Source organism: Idiotropiscis lumnitzeri, chromosome 9 (genome assembly GCF_059441095.1).
Source record: "Idiotropiscis lumnitzeri isolate Australia: NSW breed Sydney's pygmy pipehorse chromosome 9, RoL_Ilum_1.0, whole genome shotgun sequence".
Taxonomy (NCBI): Eukaryota; Metazoa; Chordata; class Actinopteri; order Syngnathiformes; family Syngnathidae; genus Idiotropiscis; species Idiotropiscis lumnitzeri.
This window is the reverse complement of record NC_142399.1, coordinates 12,852,310-12,879,306: the sequence shown is the minus strand read 5'-3', so window position 1 is coordinate 12,879,306 and position 26,997 is coordinate 12,852,310. Positions and strand designations below refer to the sequence as shown.

At 42.4% G+C, this 26,997-nt stretch overlaps 1 protein-coding gene across 1 annotated transcript; it reads right to left on the bottom strand.

Annotated features, from left to right (window-relative positions):
• Positions 1–2,714: 2,714 nt before the first annotated feature.
• On the bottom strand, positions 2,715–19,854 carry LOC148330296 (high-affinity choline transporter 1-like). Its single transcript, XM_088304585.1, has 8 exons — positions 19,352–19,854; positions 15,569–15,682; positions 12,041–12,196; positions 9,950–10,098; positions 8,741–8,884; positions 7,472–7,625; positions 6,661–6,878; positions 2,715–6,302 (listed from the first exon to the last, which is right to left on the bottom strand). Exons 1-8 carry the CDS (start codon positions 19,695–19,697, stop codon positions 5,751–5,753), a joined length of 1,833 nt encoding a protein of 610 aa, XP_088160711.1. The 5' UTR covers positions 19,698–19,854; the 3' UTR covers positions 2,715–5,750.
• Between the last annotated feature and the right edge of the window lie 7,143 nt (positions 19,855–26,997).

Sequence of the window (26,997 nt, the reverse complement as noted above, 5' to 3'; positions counted from 1 at the left end):
GTAATATAACATAACTACCTTTTTAATACAACAGCAGAAGTTTAAGCAGGGAAGCCCAGACCTGCCTCTCCCATCCACTTGGCCCAGGTCCTGCACAGCAAAGATGTCTGAGCCCTGCTGTGTGGGTTACCTCACACTTTAGCTCCTTGGACCATTTGGGACACACAAAGCCCACCACCACCATAAGGTGACGGTTCAAGAGGAAAAATATCACGAATGAAGTTTTATATTTTTCAGAAAAAATATTTTAAGAATATAGCAAGTGATTTTTTTCCAGATTATATTTAAATGTATTTTAAAAAATGGTATATTTTCCACAAAACAACTTATAATTTTGAGAAATGCTGTATATTTCAGATCGAAAGTAGTAATTGTACCAGAATAAAGTTGAATATTTTACGGATTAATGTATGGGAAGAGAGGACTGTCATCAGATTTTTACATTTAATCCCAAGCATCAAATTAGGCTATTAAACCTAAAAATAACAATAGGCATCCAGTGTCAAATATTTAACATAAAACACAGATTCAACATTCAATTGGGAGACTCTGCGATTGGAACACATTGTCTCAGCGGCGTTGATGTACAAAGCAATTTGATAAGTGAATGGCCCAATCCCAAACATTTCCACAATAATGAAAAAGAAAAAAAAAGTTCCATGTGCTCGGGATCATCTGGTCCGATCCACCGGATTGGAAACGAGTCAGATACAGGCCAAAAAGACGTGATCTTCAAGAAGTAAAAAATAACTGCATTTTAAAAGGATGGACTTGAATTGTTTTAGCTATGTCCTCATCACTATAACAAAAACACAAAAAACAATGATACTATTATGATAGTTTCTGGGAAAATATATCGTCCAGAACAATGAGACAATCCCGCACGTATTATGAACAACTTTTCGAGTGACAAAAGGAATTTAATCGGCATCGGCTGATGCTAGAGGCCACAGTATTGATATTGGATATGACAAAGAGATATCGAACCATTCCCACAGAACGTGTCCCCTTTTTGAACTTTGAGCATGTGCTCCTCCAAAGGTCTCTGCACGCCATTCTGTGTTTGCTTAGTTTGTTTGGGCGCAATTGTAGCTTTCCAGTTCATCGAAGAAGACAACAAAATTGTCAACATGAAGCAAAAAGTGCCATCAACGAGCATCTGGCACACAAGCACAAAAAAAGAAGTGTCATCTGCGCTGTCCTCATTTGTGGCCTCATTAGAGCAAGCATGAAAGCGAGCATACAGGAAGCTGGCGGGCGTCCTTCAAACGGCAGGCCTTCCTTTATCTTGAGCGCCAACGTCCACCGGGATAGGTCGGGCCTGGCAGGCTTGACATGTTGACTCCTATCGGCGCGCCAAATCGAGCTTCTTCCCTCGGGGAGGTGTCACATGCCTGATGCCCCCGACAACAGGTTATTTTGGATTTTGGTATCACAGACATGCCGGGAAGAACGGATCCAGCTGCTTGTCCTTACGTTGTTGTAAAAGCCCAAGTGTTGACATCTTTGGAAAATTGAACCTTTTCATATACTGGACATATTTAGATGTGCTGTACAATGGCTTGTGAAAATATTCGTCCCCCTTCAACTTTTTGACTTATTGCCACATTCCAGGCTCCAAACAAAGATGATAAAATTAGATTTTTTTGTGAAGAATTAGTCCCAAGTGGGACCCAAACTAAATTCCTACAATATTTGAAACTTTTTATTTTTATTTTTAGGAATAAACTGAAACATGGCGCGTGCCAAATGATGGAAAATTGCACTTATCCCACTTGGTGTTGATTCGTCACAAAAAGTTCCAATTTCATATCTTTATGGTTAACGCTTAAAATTTACACATAGGTCAAAAAGTTTGCAGGTGATCTTTGTGCGTTTCGGAGCTTATTCTGAATTTCTTCAGTATCTTCAGAGTCCCGCTGGTTCAGGTACATCATATTACGAGGCATGACAGCTGTGCTTACCTGCCAACACCTCCATAGTTTGACTTGTTGTCTTTTCATAGTGTCCAGCTGCTCCATAGCCAATCATCGCCTTCCATTTCAGCAGTACGAGCCATTCAATTTTCCACAAAATCTTTATTTTTTACTTCTTTGCAGGTTGCCATCCATCCAAACAGTTTCATCACTCTTCCTGCTTGTTGGCCCATTTCTTCTTCATTGGTGTCTTTTAACCAACGCAGAAAGCAGACAAACACAACTGAGCAATACAAAAGCCAATGAAGGGTACTGCGTTAAAAAAATAAATAAAATGGCACCATTAAAGCGTGAATGTATACATGACTGGACTATCAAAAACGACTGAAGCCAGAACGCATTACATGGCCACTGTATTTTTTTTTTCACTGCTGTAAACAGTCATCAGTACGTGTTTCATGTTAGGATCACTGTACGGAGTCATGAGAAACTTGCAAAGGACAAATTTCACTATTTGCGTCGACTATTCAGAGTATACTGTATTATCTGAGTATGGAGAATTGTGACTCACAGAGAAATTGGAATTGTCCTAAATCTCTCGATATGCTGAATGTTACAGCGTTGACTACTTTGGGAAAAAGAATGTCATCCTTTGAGGGGCATCGACAAATGAAAAAGTCTATAAATTTTGTCTTGGAAGAAGGTTGAAGACAGATCATTGTTGAGCATGAAACCGGTCAGCATGATTTTGTTTTCGTAAACCAGCTCTTGACAGCTTTGTAATTATGACACGCCAAGTCAAAGGGGGCTAACAAAGGGTTTAATGACAAATCATTCACACTTGGTTGCATAGGCAGGCAGATTTTTTTGGGCTTTTTTTTCTTTTGTACAATTAAGTGCTCGTGCTTGAGAGCCCTTCGTCTCGCTCAGTCACGATACAATCAGCTGTTGACAATCACCTACTCGTCTAAGAAGCAAAAATGCAATTTAAAAAAAAAAAAAAAGAAAACCATAAACAACATTTTGTTTTTACTGGCAAATGTTTCACAATCGGCTGGTGGCAAAGTCACTTGACGCGGAACACATTCACGTCCGTTTTTTGGCAACACTGGCCCCCCTTCTGTCCGTGCCTGGAAGTGTCATTGCTGCATAAAATTGCAGAGAGGATGCTGAGCTCTTAAAACAGAGAGCATAGCTGTGTTTTTTTTCCGTGTACACTGTTCAGTATACACGCCTTAAAAAATAATTAAAAATAAAAACTACAGTAATCCCCTGCATATTCACGGTTCATGATACATGCAGACTCACCAATTTAACTTTTTTTCCCTTTTTTACACTTTGTAAAAAAAAAATAAATCTAAATAGGAATTAGTGTCAAGGAAGTATGTTGAAGTGATGCATGGCGACTGACAACTTAGCCTCAGAAGGGCATTATTTTCCCAAATCAAAGCTTTTTTAAGTGTTTTTTTTTTTTAAAAGGTAACGCCAGGCACGCTGCACACTGCGTGATACGGCCAAACCCAACCTGGCAACTTGGAAGGGACCGCCTTTTGGTGGGGGAGCGAGGGACTGGTGGCCAGTCACACTTGCACATTGAGTATTTTGATCGACGGATGCACCACAACACAAAACTGCTATCCTGTGTAGGGTTTGATACAGTATTTTGTAGTGTAGCTCTTCGATGGAACCATAAAAACATGGTGCAATTGTCGAGGGAGAAGCCAATTGCTACAGAGCGATGGAAATGGGCGAGAATGAAGGAGAGTGTATCCCCAGCCTCCTGTCTTTTTTTTTTTTTTTTTTTTTGAGAAGCTGCCTCAGCAACATTCACGTCAATGTCTCCAGTGTACTCTACATCGTTCGCAAACATTTTGGCGACAGGTTTCATCAAGAGGTACACATAAAAACGAGAAATATAGCTCAAGGTAACCCCCCCACCTTTTTTTTTCTTTTTTTGCAAAAATAAGTTACGTCAAAACCTTGTACTGTATTCTGACTTAATACACCATATTTTCCAGACTATAAGGCGCATCTGTATATAAGCTGCAGCAATTCTAAAAAAAAAGAGAAAAAAACAGCGCACCAGGATATAAGCCGCAGTTTGTTTAAAAAAAATTAGTTGTTTACTGCATGTACGGAACGATTTTGTACTGTGAATGCACATAAAGGTACATAAAGAGATTCTTAAAACAGTGCCTTTTAGCACGGCAACAACTTTGCTAATTAAAACAGAAAAGACCGAAGAGAAAAAAAAAAAAAAAAAATCGAGATTTATTTAGCGTATTTTCTGAACAATAGAGCGCCCCTACCGGTGAAAGAAAACTCCACAGAAAAGCTGCACCATTGTATTATGGTTCAAAAGCTAGGAAAAAAGTAGCGGCTAATAGTCCGGAAAATAGGGTAATTGTTATGATAATTAATATGGTAACTGGACTGTCAAGTGTTACATCTGCTATATGTGCAATGTCACCAAACCTGGAAAACAGGTGAGCAGACTCCCTGCCATGTATGCCGCGCTGTCATGACGACGGCTTGATGACACGATGGCTTATATTGTGAGAGAACACAATATTCTGTGGGCCAATTAGAATTAGGAATGGGTAGACATCAACTAATCGATGCATCGGAACACTCAACACGCCCCCCCCTCTCCCCCGCCCAATTCAGCATCGATTCAGCAAATCCTCTGCATCGACTCACCTCCTGGCCAACAGTGGGCTGCAAGCAAATGAAATAGAACTGACGTTAGCCCGAAGTGCAAATGCTCCCCCTCCCATAACTATGATTAAGGTGTTTTAGAACATTTCTAAAATCAATTTTTCCAAATTCATCTTCTTGCACTGTATGTAGTTTCAGTCATTTTCCTCAACTGCGTTTTTCTTGTGTGCATTTCTTTAAATCTCGTATATTCTACTTTATTTTTTATATATCTTAAACTCTTTATCCCTCAAATATTTTATAACTATGACTACGTAAAGCACATTGAATTACATTGTGTACATCATGCTCTATATAAAAAAAGCTGCTTTACCTTGCCCATTTTTGTATTTCTACTTCTTACTGAATCAACATCAAAACATTTAAATCAGTATTTTATCAAATTGAATCCAAATCCAACTGAGAGCCTCGTCGAAATGTCAGAAAACAGCCGGCAACATGGGGAACTCTGCTTTGAATGCGTTCAAAGTGAAACCAATTTGCAAATTTGGGTCAAATGTGACCATGAATTTTGACGTTGAATCGCATGATTGGCTGACATAAAAAGGATCCAATGTGCCAGATGTTGATGCACGTATTGGCTTTTAGGGCCTCTCTCGCCGGTCTGGAGATTGCTAGGCGACACGTTGGGACTCAAGTCTCCTGGAGACTCGTGTGGCCAGGGAGTCACGGAAAATGCAAACGTTTGATTTTTTGGGGGGGGCATGTGGAAACAACTTCTATGCGCGGCTGGGGAGATGGCGCCACAATGTCTCCTTAGTCTTCAGCAGGTCTTGGAGAGAGGCAAACAGAACTAGTCTCCGGAAAAAAATGTTTGAATTCACTACCACGACTACCTGGCCACTTGGCACGTCTCCCGGTGACGTTGCAAAGATTTCTCCACAACCAGCGGACACTTGAGCGGCCGACAGATTGCCAACTGGTCTCCAGGTTGGCGAGAGAGGCCCTAATCAACTAATTCACTTCTTCATTTTTGGCTTTTCGATTGCCGGTTGCAAAGTGAAAGAAGGAAGGGACCACGAAGAGCGGGGGATTACTGTACTGTACTACTAAACTTGCATACGTTTTGTTCCTTAACGATTGCGTACAGTGGCGTTTAAATCAAAGTCACGCCCTCTAAAAAGTTGATTCCAGCATGGGTTCGCACACTTCGTTGCTCTCATTCTGTTCCTTCACATCGTCCTCTTTGATGTCGTACTTGGAGCCGTCCGGCGTCTCGGCCGAGTCCCGTGTCAGCACTTGGAAAAAGTCCCACCTCTCGGGGATCACGCCTTTGTGGAAAAGCAGCGAGGCCAGGAAGGAGAAAGACAAAATGGACACCACCGCCGAGAGCATGCAGATGGTGCGGATGGGCCAGGTCTGCACGTATACGCCGTCCACCAGCACGCCGCCCGGAAAGCGCAACATGGCCGGGATGCCCAGCACGGGCTCTCCGCACAGGACCCGGAAGAGCATCCCGCTCAGGCAGCCCAGGACGGCCCCGTAGCCGTTGGACACGGCGAAGAAGAGGACGCACACCAGCTGCGGCAACATGAGCGTGTAGGTCAGGTCTGAGCGCAGCATCCAGATCATCAGCACGCTGTTGTCCAGGAAGGTCAGCGACGTCCCCGCCAGGCCCACCACCACCACCGACGCGCGAATCACCCACTGGAGCTCCTGCTCGGAAGCCTGACGGAAGCCGCAAACATAAAACTAATTTTAAAAAAAGGGTTTGATTAACAAAGGCCGGAGGTTGATTTGCGTCCGGCCCACAAATTCTACTTGCGAAAGGGGCAAATGTCAAAAATTGCTCAAGAACGCATCAAAAGCGCCGCTACCAACTGTTTGTATATCAAGAGACGTCACGTAACCCGCGCCTCCTACCTGCTACGGGGGCATACCATTGCAAGAAAGGGCGGGCAATACCACAATCCCTATAACACCAACAGTTTTAAAAAACCAACTTTGGAGAACACTTGTTACGTCTAGAGCAGATGACGACTGATGACTATAGTCTGAACGCCACTCACCCCCCCCCCGCCCTCACCTGAGTCCTGAGGATGTTCTTGTAGATGTTGGAAGTGAAGATGGAGGCGGCGCTGAGCAGGGCCGAGTCAGTGGACGACATGACGGCGGCCGCCACGGCTCCGATGCCCACGATGGAGATGTACTGAGGGGTGAGGTGCTGCAGCACAATGGGCAGCACCAGGCCCGTCTGACCTCGGTCGAACGGAGACGGCGAACCGTAAGACGTCAGGTTCCAGTCTGAGAAAAGACACCAGTCGCACATGCTCTTCAAATGCTTTCAACGATGAAGGGCCACAATGTCGCATTGGTGTGGACGCCTCTTTTTTTTCCCCACACGCCGATCTTGCCCACTTCCTGTTCAGACTTCTGACACCCTAACCGAACGTGACTCGGCGATATGTGAGCAGCCATCAATGTTCACCAATCGATCAGTGATTGGCTTTGCGTAATACGACATTACAGCTGCAGTGTTTCCCACACACACACACACACACACATGTCCCTGTATCAAGCCACCACAAACTAATTTCAAAGATTTTGGCGCCCTGGAAAGCCGCTCTGCTGCTTGTGTCAATCGACAACAGTGCCAATGTTCTTCGTGGTGCAAATACAATTCCTCAAATGACTGAAGTATCCACCCTATGAATCCATCTTAGTGGTATCAGCTTAAGCTGAATTCTGGTATTGTGGCGAGTGCCAGAAGAAAATTGTACGGGAAAAAGTGTGCTTCCTGCCCGCAGGGCCACGTTTGACAGAGAACACCCACATTTCATGGTTGCGGCACACAAGGAACATACCAAATTCCAGGAAATGGGCTTTTGCTTTCGTACCTGTGGAGGCGGCCGCTGCGCCCAGCAGGATAGGAGGAATGCCCAGTGTGGGAACGATGAAGGCGGCGGCGAAACAGGTGATCTTGGCCGTGGTGGACGAGGCGGCAGACAAAGTCCTCTGGTGGAAGTTCTGAAGGCCCAGGTTGCCCAAACCCTTGACAACGATCAAGCCAAGGCGGGAGAGAAGGAGATGGACACAGATGGATTCAATAAACAATGCGGCGCCTTGAAATACGCGTCACATGTCACAAGCGGTGTATGGAGACAGAGAACTCAACTCAAACTGCACTATGGAAGATAGTATTAAAAAATATTCTTCAGAAACAGACTTGAAACTGTTCGATCTTTCACACGAAGAAATTACTCGTTGTGCATTTTAAACAACCACATAAGGAAAGTCAGCTTTGGTAAATGCTAACAAACAATGAAAAACGGTAACGATGAGCTAACAAATAGCCTCTGCGGCGGTGGCTTAACGTTGTCAGCAACGGATGTTTAAATCCAAACTTTGCAACAACACGTCGACGGACAAACAAATGGCAGAAAACGACGATTATTACAGGAGCTTACTGATTGTTCACTTACAGTAGTTGTGAAACTCTTCTTTATTGTGTCTTTTTGCCCCCCTTCCCCGTGGTCAATCTGAGCAGCAATGAATAAGTCATGATGCGCAAACTGTTTAATGCATTATATTCCATTTGGTTATGCAACAATTATTGCTTGATGCTCAAGCACAACATTCTAGAAAGTTTTTTTTTTAAGACACAAAGTGTACAAGCGGGCATCGCCCAAAGCATGCCATTGGTCTCGGAACGGATTGATTTTTTTTTTTTTTTTTCAGCAGGCTGGAACGGATTAATTTCATTCTCATTCATTTCAAACAGCAACAAATTCTACTTATACATCAAGGCACCACTGTAACTTTATAGATGTTTAATATTCACACATCTCAGGGTACTCTGGTTTGCTCCCACATTCCAAAAACATGGATATAAGTTGATTGAACGCTCTAAAATGTCCCCTGGTGTGACCTTGAAGGTTTGTGTGTCTATGTGTGCCCTGCGAAAGGCTGCCAACCAGTCCAGGGTGTACCCCGCCTACTGCCCGAAGACAGCTGGGATAGTCGCCAACACACCCACGAGAAGTGCATCAGATAATGGATGGACTATTCACACATAAGCCTTTGTTTCAATACAATTAAAAAAGGTAATAACAGCAAACATTTTTTCTAACGAATCATCGTTTTTTTTTTTTGGGCCTCTCACTCACCAGGATTAAGAAGTTATCGATCCAGCGCCAGACTCGGTCCTCCTCGAGCGTGCCGACCCAGGGTGGCTGGAAGGTGTAGTTGTACGCCGTCTGGGTGATGTCCGTCACGGCCGGGCTCATCAGTGCGAAGGGGACGCACATCCACTGCGTTTCAGCAACAAGCACACATTTAGCAAGCTGTTCGCCAACATTACGCTACACACGTCTGCAGCGGAGTTCAACAATGACAGTTTGAGGATGTTTCTAAGCATGCTTTTTGTCATTTTATGCTGAATGAACGCGCAGTTAAAGCTACATCAGGGTGGTAAACCTCTCAAGACGATTCACAGAAAAGTCGAGATGCTATAAGCTTGCTGCTCAACTTCGCAGGTATTTAAAAAAATGAGTGGCGCTGAGTCAAAGGCGTCATCGAAATGGTTAATAGGAAAGTAGTAATTGGTATTACGATTTACATCTCAACATGCTCACACTTGTGAGGCATTTCTTCAAACATGTAATTTCAATGTATTTTGAAGAGTAATGTTGAAATTGTAGATTATATATTGCGTAGATCATTGAACATTTATTCTGATTGTTTTCTGTTGTTGGGGCAGGCAAAGTGGACAGCATGTTTGGCGGCTCGGCGGCCTGATGTGTTTTCATTTGGATTTAAAACAAAATCAACTCTGGTCTCTTTTGTTGAAAATGAAAGGATCCTGATGGGTGAATTTTTGGCGAGTCATAAACCTCTGCGTTGGAAAGCTACTCTGGTTTTAACAAGTGTTGCTGTGACGCATGGATGGATGTCAGGAGAGAGAGAAGCGAGTGAGAGAGAGAGAGACAGAGAGAGAGAGACAGATAATTGTGTGTCAATGAATGTTGAGAAAAATTGAACAGTGATTCCATTCGGAGACAAAAGAGCACCAAATAGCAAAACTCTCTTTGCCCTGTCAAGTTAACACATGCCTTGGCCTTCGTGTGTCACGTGACACACGAAGGCCAAGGCATGTGTCAAATAGTCCATGAAGTGACTCCTGCACTTGACGTGCCGCTCTCACAGCCAATTGAAGTGATAGCGCTTGCCAAGCTGTCTCTCTGAGTCCCCCCGCTTGCCAAGTCGCCAAAACAACAGCGGCAACTACGGCAAGCATCTCCGGCGCAGCATCGCGATCATCAAACACCATCAATGGAAGCACAAGCGTGGCAGCGGCAACAAGCGCAAGTACTGACCAAGCTGATGAAGATGAGCACCAGCTGGATGATGTCGGTGTACGCCACCGAGTAGAGTCCGCCCAGCAGCGTGTACGTGATGGCCACGGCGGCCGAGATCCAGATGCTCACCGTGTACGACAGATCCAGGATCACGCTCATGGTCACGCCTGTTGTGACGAAACACGAGGAAACATTGGATCAAGTCGCCAATTCAAGTCATTTGTCACACCTAATTTTGGAGTTGTGACCGGTGTCAATGAATAGTTTGCTCCAAACTGAAATCCTAAATGTAACCTGAATTCATTTGTCAAGGCGTAGCAAAGCAATCATTTCAAGGGGTCCCAGATGAAAAAAAAAAGTTGGCTTCCTGACTTGGTGCAAATAACTTGAAAATTTGGATTTCATGTAAACGATTTTGAATGTACGGGCGAAAGGACGATTTTGAGTCTTCAGTGATGATAACGCCCATTTTTAGACTGCTGGGAGTAATGGACAAAAACATGGTCGATCAATCAAAAGCATGACGACGAGCTTCAAGCGTGTCACAAAAATGGTCGCTGCGCAGTTAAACATTTCAGGTTGCACTGACAGTCAAAGTTAAAATATGACCAATGATGGATTACTTCCATTTTTTTTCTTTGTTCTTTCGAAAAATTCAGATTTTGCAAGTCAGTTTGTCATCTTTAAGACTTTTATTTCTTTTTCTAAATAAAGTTTGTAACTAACATGTGACTTTGCAGGTGCTATGCTCCTTTTATGCTCTGTCCTTTTTTTTATGTTGTATACGCCCGATGCTTTCAAGTATTTCTGCTCAATTTATTCAGTGACACATTGTCAATATGTCGAACTTTTTTATGTGAGCATTTCAGCTTCTTGCATGTGTTCCAAATCCAGCCATGCTTTGATTGTACTTGGAATTTTTGCATATAAAGATTGAATTTCCATGCGATGTCAGCTTCTGGCTCCGAAATCCTGCACCTCACGTGACATAAGATCAGTTATTGTCGCAGGTATAAAATAGGTGACCAATCTTTTTTTTTTTTAACCCTTCAAATCATTGCCGGTTGGTTGTAAAGCAACCTCCAAAATCAAACTATTAGTCAAGGTGTATCGGAAAAGTTGATTGATTCAATCCTGTTAAAAATAAGGAATACAAAAAAAGTTTTCATGGGTTTCAAATTGAACCCAAAAGGCAGAATTGTAATGAAAATAGTAACATGTTGATATGCTAAAAGTTGGAACTGACAAAATAAAAAAAAAAACAAAACAAAAAAAAAAACGACCGCTCTTGGATTTTCTGCTTTTTTTTCTTTTTTGTTAAAAGGAGGGAAAAAAATAGTAAGCAAGGCGCCCGAAAATGTGCAAGGTACAGGTTGAAATAACAACATTGGCGCTCAGCGTTATCACTTTACTGAAAACGAACGATGAGAAGACATTAAACACAACAAGAACTCGCTGTGTCACACTTGGACAGCAAAGCCTGCTGAGCACAACAATACAGATCCCATGTCTTGCTCCACAATCGCGCGTCAACATTTGTACCACTAGGGGGCCTCTCGAAGTTGCTGGAGGCTCCACAAATGACCCTCAGCTTAACCCCGTCAAGACCTGATGGAATGATTTTTATTTCCAAATACTTTGCATGTGCATGACTGAAAACTAAGGACAACAAATAGCGATTCTTTTAACGATGGATTCATCTATTTTTTTTTAATCAGTCAAATTAACGAATGGGACAAAAATCATTTGTTAATTTTCATCCCTTTAAAATTGGAAAAAATGTTTATTGTTTTCCAAAAAAAGCAAATGTTTTACTTAAAAAAACAAAACAAAACACACAAGTCTGATTTCATGGACTGACGATTACAGTTTGGTTAAGATTGAAAAAATAAAAATGATAGACTGACAAATGATGGAAGGTTGCCCTGGCCGCTGACGGTTGACGAATGACAGAGCAGCAAAATTAAAGTTAAATTGCCCACCTCTGTTTCTACTGGCCGTCAATTATCTGTGACTTTTTGCCATTCGCCGTGCGCGGCTTGCGTTTCACTCGACACTGGCGCCCAGCTGCCGCCGTGCGTGGCGGCTGTGGCGCAAAGGCATTCTTACCTAATCCTATGAGCGTGCCCGTCACCCACATAATCTCGGAGACCAGTGCGGCCAGGGAGAGGGCGGCAGTGGCAACTTTGCCGTACTTGATGTGGAAGGGGTCCATCATGGTCACGTATTTGCTGTTGCGCATCGGCTCGGCGAAGAACAGGCCGCCTATGGGACGCCAGCAGGGGAAGAAAGAAAGGAAAAAAAAAAATAGATCATTCAGGGTTGACTTGGGAGACGGTCCCAGGCGGTTGCTGTCTGTTTGCACCAAAATGTGTCAGCACAAAGACACAAATGCTGATACTCACTTGGAACGTAAACATGGCCAAAGGAGCCACAACAAGCCAGCAGAAGACAACAACATGATCCAGCACGGTTCAGTCAAAATCCTCACAGTCAAACCAGAACTCTTGTTTGACATGCAAACCTTCATTTGAAACTAGAAAACTAGAACCTAGACTTAAAAGTGACGTTAATCACTCGTCATTTTCCATTATGTGCTAGCATCAGGGCAGCAGGGGCATGTGTAAGCACAATTTATGTGGTAATTTAAAATACACCACATGGAATTAGGGCCCAAGCAGCGGCGGTTTTGAGGTCCTCACTGTTTTTGTAGGCATGATTTTTTTTTTTGTAGATTATTGTTATTACTCTACAAAATTAATCCCATTTTTGAGGGTCTAAATATGCACAAAAACTTTGCACACACATTGGGTGCCTGTTGAACATTTAGATGTTTTAATTGTCATACACAATTACCGTATTTTCCGGACTATAAGCAGCTACTTTTTTCCTAGATTTTCAACCATGCGGCTAATACAGCGGTGAGGCTTTTCTGTGTATTTTTCTTTCACAGTTAGGGGCACTCTATAGTTCTAGAAAATACGACAAAAAATAAATCTTGACCTTTTCCCCCCTCCTGGGTCTGTTCTGTTTTAATTAGCAAAGTTGTTGCCGTGTTAAAAGGTACTGTTTTAACAATCTGTTTATGTACCTTTATGTGCACTCGCATTACAAAATGGTTCTGTACATGCAGTAAACAACTAATTTTATACAACATAGAAAACTCGGCTTATAGCCTGGGCTGCTTGTATAGATATCTTTTAAAAAATAATAATAATAAATAAAAGAGCTGCTACGGTTTAAATACAGACACGCGTTATAGTCCGGAAAATACGGTACCAAAAATGGGATAGTAGCACGTAGTGATTTCCTTTTTGTTTTCTGTGTAGATTTCGTTTGGAGCTTCTTTTTTTTTTTTTTTGCAGAATCCGTATTTTTTTTGAGGAACTGCCGCTTGTCATGAAGTCAGTTGAGCCACTGCCACTGCACAGCACTCATATTACAAGCTTGCGCTCGAGAGTCAGACAAAAAAAAAAAAAAAATGACCGTACGTTGCTGGTATCTCGAAAAACTTGTCAGTCGGATCGCTCGTATCTCAAGGCGCCACCATGTGCTGCATGGCTGCCGTACACTGCGTTAAGAAACCTGTTACATAATATACTCTATGAACTGCTGCATGAACATACTGCACAGACACACACATGCACAAACACACACAGACGCGCGCACGGACAAACTCACAGACGGGGAGAGAAAATGTCCGTTGATCAAGATTAAGAGGATCAATCATGTGACTTTCATGTGGCAAAGGAATGTCCGCTAATCTGCACGTACAGTACGTGACCCGACGCAACCTGTTGTCTGAGTGCACTTATGTCATGCTACAAACGGCTTGCTTCATTTTTTTTCATTTTTAATCTCGCCCAGCCAGCATTTACGCTATTGAGACTCCCGCCATATTTGTTAGTCATCCATCCTAACCAGCCATTCGGTCATTTAAAAGGGCACAAAAGGGCAACATTTGTAAAGCAAGACTAAATTGTATATGCCGGTCAAAACTGTGATTAGCATTGCGTTTGTGGAATAAGTTTGACGAAACACGATCCACATAAATGGCACAGCTTGGTCACATCCTCAGTGAAACCTATACATGAATTATTAGCGTAATTGCGCACCGCCTAAATTGCCGTACACACACTGGAATCGCTGCTCACATATTGACGTATTATCCGGATCAGTCAGATTGATAAGGATTTTTTTGGAGGCTGATGCCTATTTTGATATTTGGCACGATTAAAATTCAGATAACCAAGTAATCAATTTAAAAACTATATAATACAGTAACTTGTCTTCTGGCCGCCTAATACTTCGTTCAATAAAATATATGAATGACAGGAACTTGACTTTCCTTTGTCCTCAAGGATTAACAGAGAGAGCAATTGTATCTTAGCTTAGGTTTCTAAAACCAAATATCAGGTGGCCGATACATTGGTTGGGCCCTAGTAAGGTTTTTCAAAGAACTGTTCGATACACTTTACCTCCAGCATTCATGCCTGCAGGATGCTAAAAAAAATTGTGGATGCAATAGCAAAAGATTAAATGTGCTAACAAATATCAATCGCAGGGATATTAATCAGCGATCACATTATTAGCCGTGTGTGTCTTCTTTTCAAATTGAAAACCATTTTCAACACTTGACCTTTTTTTCATGCAGTGTTGGTTACATAGCGAGTAAGTAAAAGGAATTGCTTTGTTTTGTTTTGCCCAACGCGGGAAATCAAACTGATCTGGTTGAAACGTGCAAGTAAGCACGTTATGATGTGATATTGAACTTTTGTTTTCTGTTTTGGCAGAAATACGCTGTTCATGAAGTACGTGAATCCAAAGACAGTTTCCTCGTGTCCTGGTGTTGCCGGTGCGCTGTCGCTTTAAGAGATTTCCACTGTGACCTTGGAGGGTATCTGTGGAGCACTTGAAGGTCGGAACAATGACCAGCACATAAGTGGGGGCAGCAAGCAAGCTTTTGCAACACGTCGTGTATCTTTTGAAAATGTTACTGTGTCAATGATTCACGTTATTCCACGCCCAAAAGAACATTTTGTAATCTTATTATTGCTACATCCTTTTCTTGTCCTTCTAAAGTTTCCACGACCCTCCACCAATTGAAACCACTGGGAAGTCAAATTTAAATTCAGCTCTCTTATTGGCAATTATTTACCAATTGCCCATGTTCCTTTTTAAAATCCTTCTTCTGCACCTTTGGATTCCAGTCCAAAGCCTCCGAAGTTGAAAATGGCTTCCAGCGCATTCACAGGACATCTCTTCCACATTGCTCACTTCAGCATGAGCCAAAATTTCGACAGAAATGCCCTTCTCAACATGCTTTTGTGATTGTTGTGATCACATGCTACTTTCAGCCAGGCTTTGTTGGCCCACTTTTGATTCTACTGAACCCAGGAGGGGTCAGCCTGGAACCTTGTAAACCCTATTTGGACTCCAGCGCCAACACGACTTAAGTGTTCTTAAGGACACAAATCCTCCTGTTGTGAGGGCGCGAGGAGACTCTCCTTGTTTGGACGTCACCGCTTGATTTTTTTTAGGGGTATTTTTCGCGCCGCTTTGCGAAAAACTTGGGCATGCAAACACCGAGCGAGTGGCGCCGAGCCGCGACGGCCTGCCCTAAAAAGGAGCGCTCACCGAAGATGAAGCACATGGTGGCTGTGACGGGCATGACGGCCCAGATGAGACCCATGGACGGGTTGTAGACGGCTTCCGCGGTGCCCACGATGAACCCGCCACCGACCCACGTGGCTGTTGACACAAGACACACAGGCACAAGTTTTTACACGTCGTACTCCATTACAAAAACTTGAAGTGCTAGAAAAAAAAAAGACATTATTGAAATCAGTGTAAAAAAAAAAAAAAAAAATTAGGGAGACATCTCGGATTAAAATTTGATGTGGACCGAGGTTATTAATATTTTCTTGTTGCAAGCCATATCAGCAAGCTGTAATTTCTGAAGAAAAATATTTGCGATTTTTACTCTTGCATGAATCAGGTTTTTCATTTCCACATCAAAGTGGATCTATATACTGCCGGTACCTTTTTGATAAGACAACAACTTGTAATGATGGAGAAATTCTTTTCAATTGAGCGACATTTCCACATCAATCTGCAAATCTTGATGAGCTCAACGGACTCATCACGGTGTGAAAGCTTTTCACAAAGCCGGTGCGGTGGTCCCCCTGCCTTGTACGTGAAGTAGATGTAAAAATACGCACAAGGAAAAGGCTTCCACCAAAACAAGTTCCATAACCAAAGCTGTCGACTAACATTTTTGCTGTCTTCAAATCTTTCTTCATGTTCTTGCAAGTGTCCAGTGAAACGGAGGCATAGCAGCATTTGAGAACAAGTCATATTTCACAACCATCTTTTCGATTTCACAAGCGCATCAATATCTGATGTCAAATCCTGAGCAACAGCCAATTTCACAATGCCACTCAAGTGGTCACGGTAGTGGTCATCAATGGACAAAATGAGTAACAAGAGATATTTTTCTTGAAAATATTGCAGTTCATGTGCTCCCTATCCCTGCCACCCTGATGGACCACGTTTGACATCACCAATGGGGCCACGGATCCCAAACACTTGAATGTACATATTTAAATCATATTTGTTGTCGCGGACGCCTCTTTTTCAATTACATGTCAATTATTTTCAATGCCTCTACTTTAGCTTGAGTGAGCTTGCGCGCGCATGTGTGTGTGTGTGTGAATGTGCGTGCTGGTTTTTAGCACGCAAGACAAAGCGAAAGCTCTGATTGAAGGAGTGCAGTACTTGCTTGCGAGCAGCAGAGGCGCTGCTGCCAGCGATGGCCAGTCAGAGTTGCTCAGTTCAGTGGCGTATTGTCCAGTCCAGCATGTCAAATGTCATTCGGACTATGATGAGCTCCTGAGGAGAAAGTCTAGCTCGCAGTCCACTCCGCCAATTTGTCCTGCTAATTTTAGGATTGGCAACAATTTTGCAAGATGAAACGAACAAGGAATGCATTTCAAAGTCCTGGCCTCGTCAACTTTGATCTTTGGTGTCACCACTCGGACACGCAACGTGTCTTTAGCGGTAATGCGACGCTTGGTTTGCAAATGGATTCAAAACTTCTCTAATGGAGCATTTTTAGTATTTTCTGCACTGCTCTCACGTGGCACCGAATTGACATCAAATTTCATGTCAATCTGTACCAGATTTATTACAGTATACACTTGTGCCGTGATCCCACATAAGGTCTATACACCACTACTGAATCATTTTAAGTTCTACACCTGTAATTTACCAAAGGCACATTACTATATTTAATTCTATGCACCGGTAGTGGATCAAAATAGCATTCCAAAAGTGCGTACACTTGGAAGGTAGCATATTTCGTTAACTTCTAAGAACACTTAAGAGAGCATTTTGATTCTGATTTGACATCATATTGAATCTTCTAAACAACTGCGATGTGCCATACATACACGCAGTGAATACGGAAAAGCTACACTGCCTTGTTCAGATGCCAGCTTTGCGTTAAATGACAGCTTTTTGGGATGGAAAACAAAACGAGACCACAGTAAATCATTTCAAACATTTTTCAACCGTTATTCTGACCTATAACTGAAATGAAAAAAAATATATATTTTAAGAGAGGGGAAGTAAAAATACCCCAAGTGTGCACACTACCTCATAAGTGGGGAAGTGGCTGTGTCCAGAATTAACCAATCATGTTCAAACGCAGCTGAAAGGGGAGACGGCGTGTGAAATGCATTTGATTCAAGTTCAGCTAAAGCAGAGGCCTGGAGGTTTTGTGCTAACACTAACCGCTCTTTGGAACGCTTCATAATTCCCCCCGCCGGGTCCATCTGAAGAAAAAGAGTCCATGTTTATAATGATGCCTCGCGCTTGGTATGGTGTTCTTTTGATGATGAGCGCTGTTGTGTTTGCGTCAAATGTACCTTTCAGAATTACGGTCAAAACGTTCAACCTTGTGTGTTTTTACGGACTTGTTTTTCTTTGTACGTCAAGTCTCCTATCTTTCCAGCCGACGCCACTGCCCCGATATGGAAGACAGGAATTTGCTGTCACATGTACTCAACTGCCCGTAGTTGCCAGAAATTCCGCCATCGCCTTCAGTGTTGCTGGCAGCCTCTCAAGCGATCAGTTTTCTTCCCGTCTTTTCCTCAATTTTGGAGGGATGTCCAGCTGTTGGCTATTTTTTTGACCAAGACGTTTTCTGCACTTGAAGATGACACATTGGAAATTCTTTTGTACCCTTCTCTTGGCTGCTACTGTTGACAAATGAGATGGATCAGATGCTATGGGAGCACTGTGCATCTTACGACTTGTGCTGTAAAATGGGACTACAAAAATGTCAGGAAAAGCCTACTTGAACACCTGCGCTTGATTTGGGTTTTGATCAGAGGCACTTGAAATGGTGTCAGGTGTGCGTGTGTTGACTCCAATTTCGCATGAGTTTGAAGGCGTGACGGTAATTCGGACACAGCCAATGTTTGCCAACGTCTCTGCTTGAAAAAATTCCATTTCTTTCACTTGAGTAGTTCAAGATAAAGGCCACAACAATGTTTAGAAATGATCTTGGCCTCATTTTTCTTTTTCTACATTGAAATGGCACCTGAACCGGGGTGTTTAGACCTTTTAAAGCCACTGTATTTAATCAGTGGACCTTTAATGCGTTTTTTGTTTCGAATGTATTTGTGGTTTTTGTTTGTCTTGATTTGCTGGTTCTGTTTCCGATTCCATTATATTTCAGGTAATCTAATGATACACTTTCACGTCAATTGTACTATATTAAATCCTGTTTCTTGTTCTATAAATCTCTAAGGTACAGTTTTACATCTTTAATGTCTATACACCTTCAAGGTACCTCAAATTTGAAGTTCTAGACAATAATGTATTTTATTCCCCAAATTATTAGTTTTTTTGTAGTATGCACACATAACATTTGCATCAAACATACCATTCTATGTGCCACTAACTTATCCTTTTCACGTCATATTTAACGTGTACATGTAATATACCGCAATGGCATACACTCTACTCTGTAAATTTCGAGCATAGAGTGCATTTTATGCTGAATATTTCACTCTCAAATTTTACTGGGACCAAATGCTGTCTTGCCTTGTTAGAGTAAAATGTACTTAACGAAATTTACTGCGTACTTTAGCATATTTACGTCACATGTGACTCCCTATACACCTCTAATGTTCCACTATTACGTCATGTTTATACACCTCGAGAGTACATCCAATTTATTCCATGCGTTCACCACATGAGTTTGTGCATCCTATACCGCACGACGCTTGAGTCATCACGTGTGCGAGGTGAAACGGAGGTCGAATTCAGATTCATTTGGCCCATTTCCCACGCCGAAATCAGTGCTATGGTACAAAGACCAAAAAAAAAAAAAAAAAAAAAGGTGAAATGTACCAGTCATGGTAAAGATGCCGACCGCCAGGTTGATGCCGCGGTTGCCGAGCAGCGCCATCTCCGTCTGGTCTCCGCGGCCCTTCTTGGCCTCCCGCTTGGACTTGAAGGAGGCCCACACGCCGATGGCCAGCACCAGAAGGTAGAAGAACATCATGACGCTCACGCCGGGGATGTTGAGAGCCATGATGGACGAGCGGCAGTCAGACCAAGAACTAGAGGCGGCGGAGGAGCAAAACGACGACGGCCAGGAGGACGGCGAGGAGAACGAGGAAGAGGAGGAGGACGAGGAGGAGGAGGACGCACCGAGCGAGAGACCGAGCGACAGTGGCGGCGGCTCGGCGAACATCCCCCCCAACCCCCGCCCCTCCGCCGCCGTCCCCGCCGCCTCACGACGGGCTCGGAGGAGGGAGGAGGGATGGTGGGGGTGATGGTGGCCCCTCCCCACGGCCGCCACTTAGCCAATCGGAGGCTGGGTCGGGCCGGGCCGGGCCGGCTGGGCCGAGCGCGTCACGACTGGATGTCGGTTCGTTGACTTTGTCCTATGCGAGCCGCCCTGAGGTGACGATTTGCTGCAATGTGCTGACGCCGAGCCCAGACGCCATACTGGAATACACCAGGGAGGTGGAGAGAAAAAAAAAAGAAAGAAAAGACACCGGCAGGGACAGGGGGAGAGGCGTTCCCTCCCCTCCCCCCCCCTCCCTGATTGCAATGTACATTAGCTAATCAATATCGTACATGAACAGGGAGCTTGATGACTTATTGGGCTTCTTACTTGATGAAAAGACGCCATCACATATTGGAATGTACTCAAATGTAGTGGGCACTTTCGAGAAAGGGAACCACGGGATAAAAACGAAATGCATCCCAAATCAAACATGCACTTCATTCAGTAAAATAATCTTTCTGTTTTTTTGTTCACGCCCCCTGACCAGGCACGTTCACATACATTGTGAGGGGCAGGTGCTCAGGTTAAAAAGAAGGCCAAATTTATTCATACAATTAAGAGAAAAGCAGAACCCTATAAATGGGTTACAGTCCAGCTGGGGCATGCTAATAGGGGGGGGATGGGTCAACAGGGCTCTCGCTATCAAAGGGTCAAGGAATCATTTTCAAAAAATCTTGTGCTGAAACTCTTCTCTATCAGAGATGGGAAAAAACATGCTGCAGCAGAACAGGCACTTTTTTTTTAATCCAGGGCAAAAAGGTTGCCCTTAGAGCACCAACCCTGGTCCGTATCTGCCCCTGAAATTGAAGAACATATTAGTCAAGGGTTATGTTATTTTCTATTTTTTTTAGAGGGACATTGACTGCAGAGTAACCCATAAAACACGACTAACTACAATATTAATCATGATACGCCAATTGTACATGTGTTGGATGTAAATGTTCAAAAGTCAAGATGATTGTCATTAAAAAAACAAAAAAACAAAAAAACTAAAGTTGCTTCTTGCTTTGCTACCTTCGTTCCCTCATACAAAGAATAGAGGAAAAAAACGGACCATTAGAAATACTGAAGCTACTGCCGGAAAACGGAGGCCTGGGCACTGTACATAAGAATAATAATTTAAAAAAGAGACAGTTGAGTTAGTGCAAAGAAACACAATATAGTCCAACATGACTGTGCAACTGGAATCTACATTAGCTAATCAATACGCGGGAAGGAAGCTTTATGACTCACGGGGCTTCTTACGGGATGAAAAGGCTTCATTCCATATTGGAAGCTACTCGAGTGAGCCGCTCCATAAAAGGAACAAATGAATACAAATAAAACACAGGAGGGGGCTTGACTTATGGCTTTAATTTGTTTTGTGACGGTGTTGGCGTCATGAAGGGGTCATTTAGGTCGTTGAGTTACTGTGCACCCCCCTCCCGCTGTCTCCCCCCCTGCAGCGCAACCTATTCGTGGCAAACTTTACAAATGTTTTCATCTATTTGTAAATCAATTTACATTTACATCCATTTAAGACACTAACACTGAGCTAAAGACTAAAAAGGAATCTAAACGGAATCCAAATAAAGTGGGTGTTGATCTTTTGTATGTGTTCACGTCAAGTGTTGTCTACATGCACGTGACGGCTGCTTTCAAACGAACTGTCCCATGACTTTTGCTCCCTTCAAAAGTGGGAGGCACGTAGACCGCAAACTCTTGTCACCTGATTTGGGTTGAAATGCCCGCAAACAAACGCTGAAAGTTTGCACTTTACACACATCTTGGTCCAGATGTCGTCAGCACTTCAGGTTGCATGTGACTGCAACCGAATCAAAAGCAATAGTTGGACGGAAAGCACATTTTCAGGCTTTTGCGTCAACGTGTGATCTCAAACTAGCTAGATTGTGGACGCCCTGCTGTGATCCGCCATGACATCCAAAAGTAAAGACTGACATTTTTTAACGCATCCGCAGCTTTGGACGTTTCAGCTCGTAAACCGGAATCCAAGTAATTACTGCCGCAGACGATTATATTCGCCAGGTAAGTTTTTCAATGAGAAGCCGGGCGAGAGGGTCTTGGCTGCATCGCTATGGATTTGTGATCAACTCGTCTTTTGAGAAGAAGATACGATTAGGTGGTGGCTCTAGCCTTGTCCCGTTGATTATGAGGGAGAGAAATGCCAACACGTCAGGAGTCGGACAAGTTTTGGCAGCTGCCACTCCAACAGATGGAGAATCGCGAATGCTATGCAAAAAATAAAAAAATAAAAATTAATAATTCAAAAAAAAGTAGTGGTAGTCGTCGTGAAATGAATGAGATTAAGAATGAGATTTTCCATTATATTTGATGAATCATTTTAGCCCAAGTTGAACAGCCTATGCCTAATACGTTTCAGTGTTTTAATGTTGGCTAAGATGTTGGTAATTTGAGTGCTAAATTTGGCATGAAAAAAAGCTCCATAAACTTTGGAATAATACATTTAGCTGGAACAAATTAGTGTATGTTTCTCTTTCAAGTTGGTCCAAAGTCTCATTGTAGGTGAAAGGCCTTGCTGGTCCTAACCCCCCACCACTGCAGGTTATCCTGTACACTCTCAAGTCTTAAAGTACCCCCGTCATGTTTCCACTAACAACAGTAACAAAAGCCGCGCTCACAGCGTCCACCAGCATCCCCGCTGAGACTTGGACAATGTCTGCCAGCTCCAGGGGGGGGGGGATATACCGTCAAGGCGCCGGGCTTGGGGTGGGGGGGGAGGGGGGGTGCAAGGTTGGAGGAGTTTTAAAGAGGCTTTGACACTCCAGCAAGAGGATGATCTCTTCATGAAAGCCACGCAAGCTGTCACCAAGTCCCATTCACAGCTCCCGTTCACGTGCTATTGTTGTGTTGCCAAAGACTGAGTGAGTGAGTCATGTCGGATGGTGAACCTTCACACACTCTTCATGTCGTTGTGACAATAGCAATACAAAAAAAATGCTGACGTTTGAGGACTTTTCCCAAGGTCAGACAAGTACGCACAAGTGAAAATATTTGAAAGTGTCGTCCTTTAGCACAGGTGCTCCAAAGTTCCAATCTAAATGGCATCCATTTTTGAATGGAAGACAGGCATGGGAATCCATTTTGAAAGGACGTGCGCAGCAGTTGGTCACTTGAGATAGAGCACGGCGGTCAAAATGGTTTGAGTTTGGGGGCCAGATTCATGACAATTTGATGTCAAGAGCCCATTATAAAGAAAAACAAAAGTACATTTGGAAAATCTTTACATTTCTTGATCATGTTGTTCGAAACCATTTCTTGCAATTCCAACTTTTTTATGAATCAGCGTTTTCCTTTCCACTTTCAGATCACAGCGGATCACTATACTCTCAGAATGTACTTTTTAAAAAACAACTTAAGCTCTCCAACGCCAATTATCTTGACAAGCTCAAGAGAATCAACACACCGTACAAAGTCAAGTGGCAACTTTTCAGAGAGAGGCTTCAGTTGTCCGCCTGCCTTTAAATGGACACCGGAATATCATCATCCAAAGCAACCTCTTGTGGACTCAAACTATTGACTGACATCATGCACAATTCAATAATTTTATTTTTTTTACTTATTTTTTTTTACAAGTATTCAGATGCATTTAACAACCCCAGTCAATTGAAAAGTATTTCTCATTTATAATAGCGTCCTGACTGCAGAAAGCGGCACAAAACAAGGCAAAATACAAAAAGCAAATACAAGCAAGAACAAATTTGATGTGCGATGTGTGCTCAAAACATTCATTTTGCCGTCTGCGCAATATTTTTGTCTTTTCCGTTGCTCTTGAGCTCGCTCACTATTTGTCTAAATGTGTTTAAAGACCTCATCTTATTTTGTAAGTACTGTAAATGTTTCAAAATCATGCCAAGGGTGTATTTACCGTCAATAAGATATTTGCATTATTATTATTAACATTCACAGATTAACAGCGCAATTGAGATGAAGTCGGTTTGGTTTACTGCTGAAATTTGGCGTCTTTTAGCCTTCACAAGGCATCACGATCAGATGTCAAATCTTGAGTAACGGCTAATTTCACTATGCCAGCGAAATGGTGGTCAGGATTTCAGTGGACACAATTCGCAGCAACGGTTACTTTGACAGAAAAAGTGGCATTCATGTCTCCGCTATCTCCACATTTGACAACCCCAATATAGTATGATGGGGATATTCTTGGTTTGGTCAAACACGACATGTAACGTTTCACGTGCGTGTGGAAAGTGAAGAGGATGTAAAGGTTCCAAAACAAGTCAACAGTGTGAAGTCCCCCCCGCTAGTTGATTTTGGATTAGCACACTGTGTGCTCGCCTGCCAGCTTCAGTTGCCACCATCTTTGTTTTGGTTTAAGCCCCCGGAGGCTATTTTTGGAGCGCAGGGCGGAGGCGAGGAGCAGCCGGGATTAGCATTTGAAAAGAGATACTGCTAATTCATCTGCTAATGCTAACGCCGCTAGTACCCGGCTGGTCCGATGAGCAACAAGCAAAACACTCGGCCGGCTTCAAATTCTTTTTTTGGGGGAGGTTCAGCGTTGCGGTTCGATGTGAGTCATCTTTTGAATGTAGCGTTACAATAAAAATAAAAAGGTGGAGGCTATATTTGAAGGCCGATGACATAAGCATCATTTAGCTGCCTCTACACTTGTGGTGAGTAATGTCCTGTATACGGCATTATTATGAAAGTAAGTAGGAGGAAGCTTTTTTTTTTTTTTTTTTGAAGGCTGACAACATCATAACCCCTCAACAGTAACGACATTTGTGTGGAGTCATGTCCTGTATTTTAGATATTTATGTAATTAGCAAGCCTGATTGATGGCCAGCCTGCGTCACAAGGAGATTGCATTTGAAGGTTGTCATCAGGCTTTCATTTTGTGTTCTCACGTCTTGAATATGACGTCATTATGAAAATAATATATAGTGACGGCCTGCATCATAACGAAGTCACACGTGATGGACAATGCCGTCAAAATCAGCGGCTCTTCAACTGTGTTGGCCATGTTACAAACAAAATGTAATGCATTACATGTTACTAGTTACACATATATAAAAGTAATACGTTACTTTGCAATATCACCACCTTTGTAGAATAATTAGTATCTTAAGTTTAAGTTACTTTTGAGTTTCCTTTTTTTGTATATAAGAGTCTAACAAACCAGATTGAGGACATTTGTCGCCAATAGGCTGCATTTGAAGGCCAGTGACATCAAAACCACTGACCAGGATTACACTTGACATATTTGATGTGATTTATTTTGTTCCTAATATATATATATATCACAAAAACCTGCCATTTTAACAGAGAAAAGACTTTTTGTATCTCTCCTATAGTACTGTGTTTACCAGACTATAAGCCGCTACTTTTTTAGACTTTGAACAATGTGGCTAATACAACAGTGCAGCTTTTCTGTGGATTTTTCTTTCACCAGTATGGGCGCTCGATAGTTCATAAAATACGCTAAATAAACCTTAATTTTTTTCTCTTAGGTCTGTTCTGTTTCAATTAGCAAAGTTGTTGCAGTGTCAAAATGCACTGTTTTAACTGTTCGGTTTGTGTCTCTTTATGTGCATTCACAGTACAATATCGTTCTGTACATGCAGTAAACAACGCATTTTTTTAAACATAGAAAACTGCGGCTTATACCATGGTGCGACTTATTGTCTGGAAAATTCAGTGCTATGGAATTTGTTTTTTAACTTTATTAATTTTAAGTACATGACTTGATTCAGTACTTGTAATTTTACATTTAAAAAAAATCTACTTAAGTATAGAGAGTGTGAGTACTTTTGTCACCTCTGCATATGTCACAGTTTGACAGTTTGAAGTGTTTCCAAAGTGTCTGCCAGCAGTCAGTCAGAAATAAATCCCACATTTCAGATGTGACACCAGCTGCACGATAGTGCATTGTTGTTGCATTTGCCCAAAGTCACTCCTTCATGTTGATTATTACTGTTTTTTTTTTTCAACAATCTGTAATGATATCTGGGATCACCAGCTGGTTTGATTAAAATAAAAAGTCTGATCATTGAATTCCTAAAGTACAAACAAAAAAGGGAAAGGAATCAAATTCAACTGAAGAGGACCATATTACAGGAATTCTCTTACTCCCTTCAAAGATGAGAAATGAAGTAAGATGTCCTATGCTAAATGTTTAACCATTTCTCCGACACATGAGAGGTTATCAAGAATTTCAGGATGGGTTTGGCAAACACGTCACCCCCCCCCCCCCCATCCCCCCACCCCTGTGTAATCTCACCTCACGTGTCAGTGGTGTTGGTGAGCTACTTACATAATGGCTGATTGCTGTACATTCTTGTTTGGTATTTTTTGATTGTCTTCCTCTGAAGGTGGTGTATGATCCGACACACTTACAGTTAGCATGCCACGCAAAGAAAGGAACAGAGTGCTCGTTAAAGGGAACCCCAACTTCATTTGGGCCACAAGAAAATCATGCACAACAATTGGAACATGCAGACAAATATTAGACCACAAGGAAAGAACAACAAACAACAGAAATAAGGGGCAACCAGATCATTTTTAGCCAGCATAAGTTGTATGTGCTATCACTAGTTAAAATGGGATACAGTAATCCCCCCTCTATCATAGGGGTTACGTTTCATACCGATGCGCAACAAGTGAAATCCACAATATAGAATTACCCTATGCATCTTTTAAAAGCATTTACGACACTTTATTTTCGTTCAGGTCTTCAAATACACTTTAAAATTAAAACAAAAAAAATTAAAAACAGATTATTGTGAGAGCAAGAAATATGGATAACATAAAAATAATGTACACTGTACCAATCTCTCTGTGTTTACAGGACACAAATCTATTTTTTTCCAAGCTAACAAACTTGAAGCTATTATATGACAATATGCATCAATAATTATGGCCAAAAATTGGCATCCAAATAATTAACTGACAGCCATTCCTTTCCGTAGGCGTTAAAAGGATCCGGCATTCAAAAAAAAAAACTGCTGCTGCTGCAAAATAACGAGGCAGATCTGAAATATGTCCTGTTTTCATTCTTCCAAATTTACAAACAAAATAGTGTGCCGCCAATGCCCTGCGATTTCCTGGCAACCAGTTCAGGGTGTACTCCGCCTACTGCCCGAAGTTATCTGGGATAGTCTTCAACTTTTATTTTTATTATTTATATTTGCATGCAGAGGGGAATCTCTCCAATCTTGTTGTACAGTGA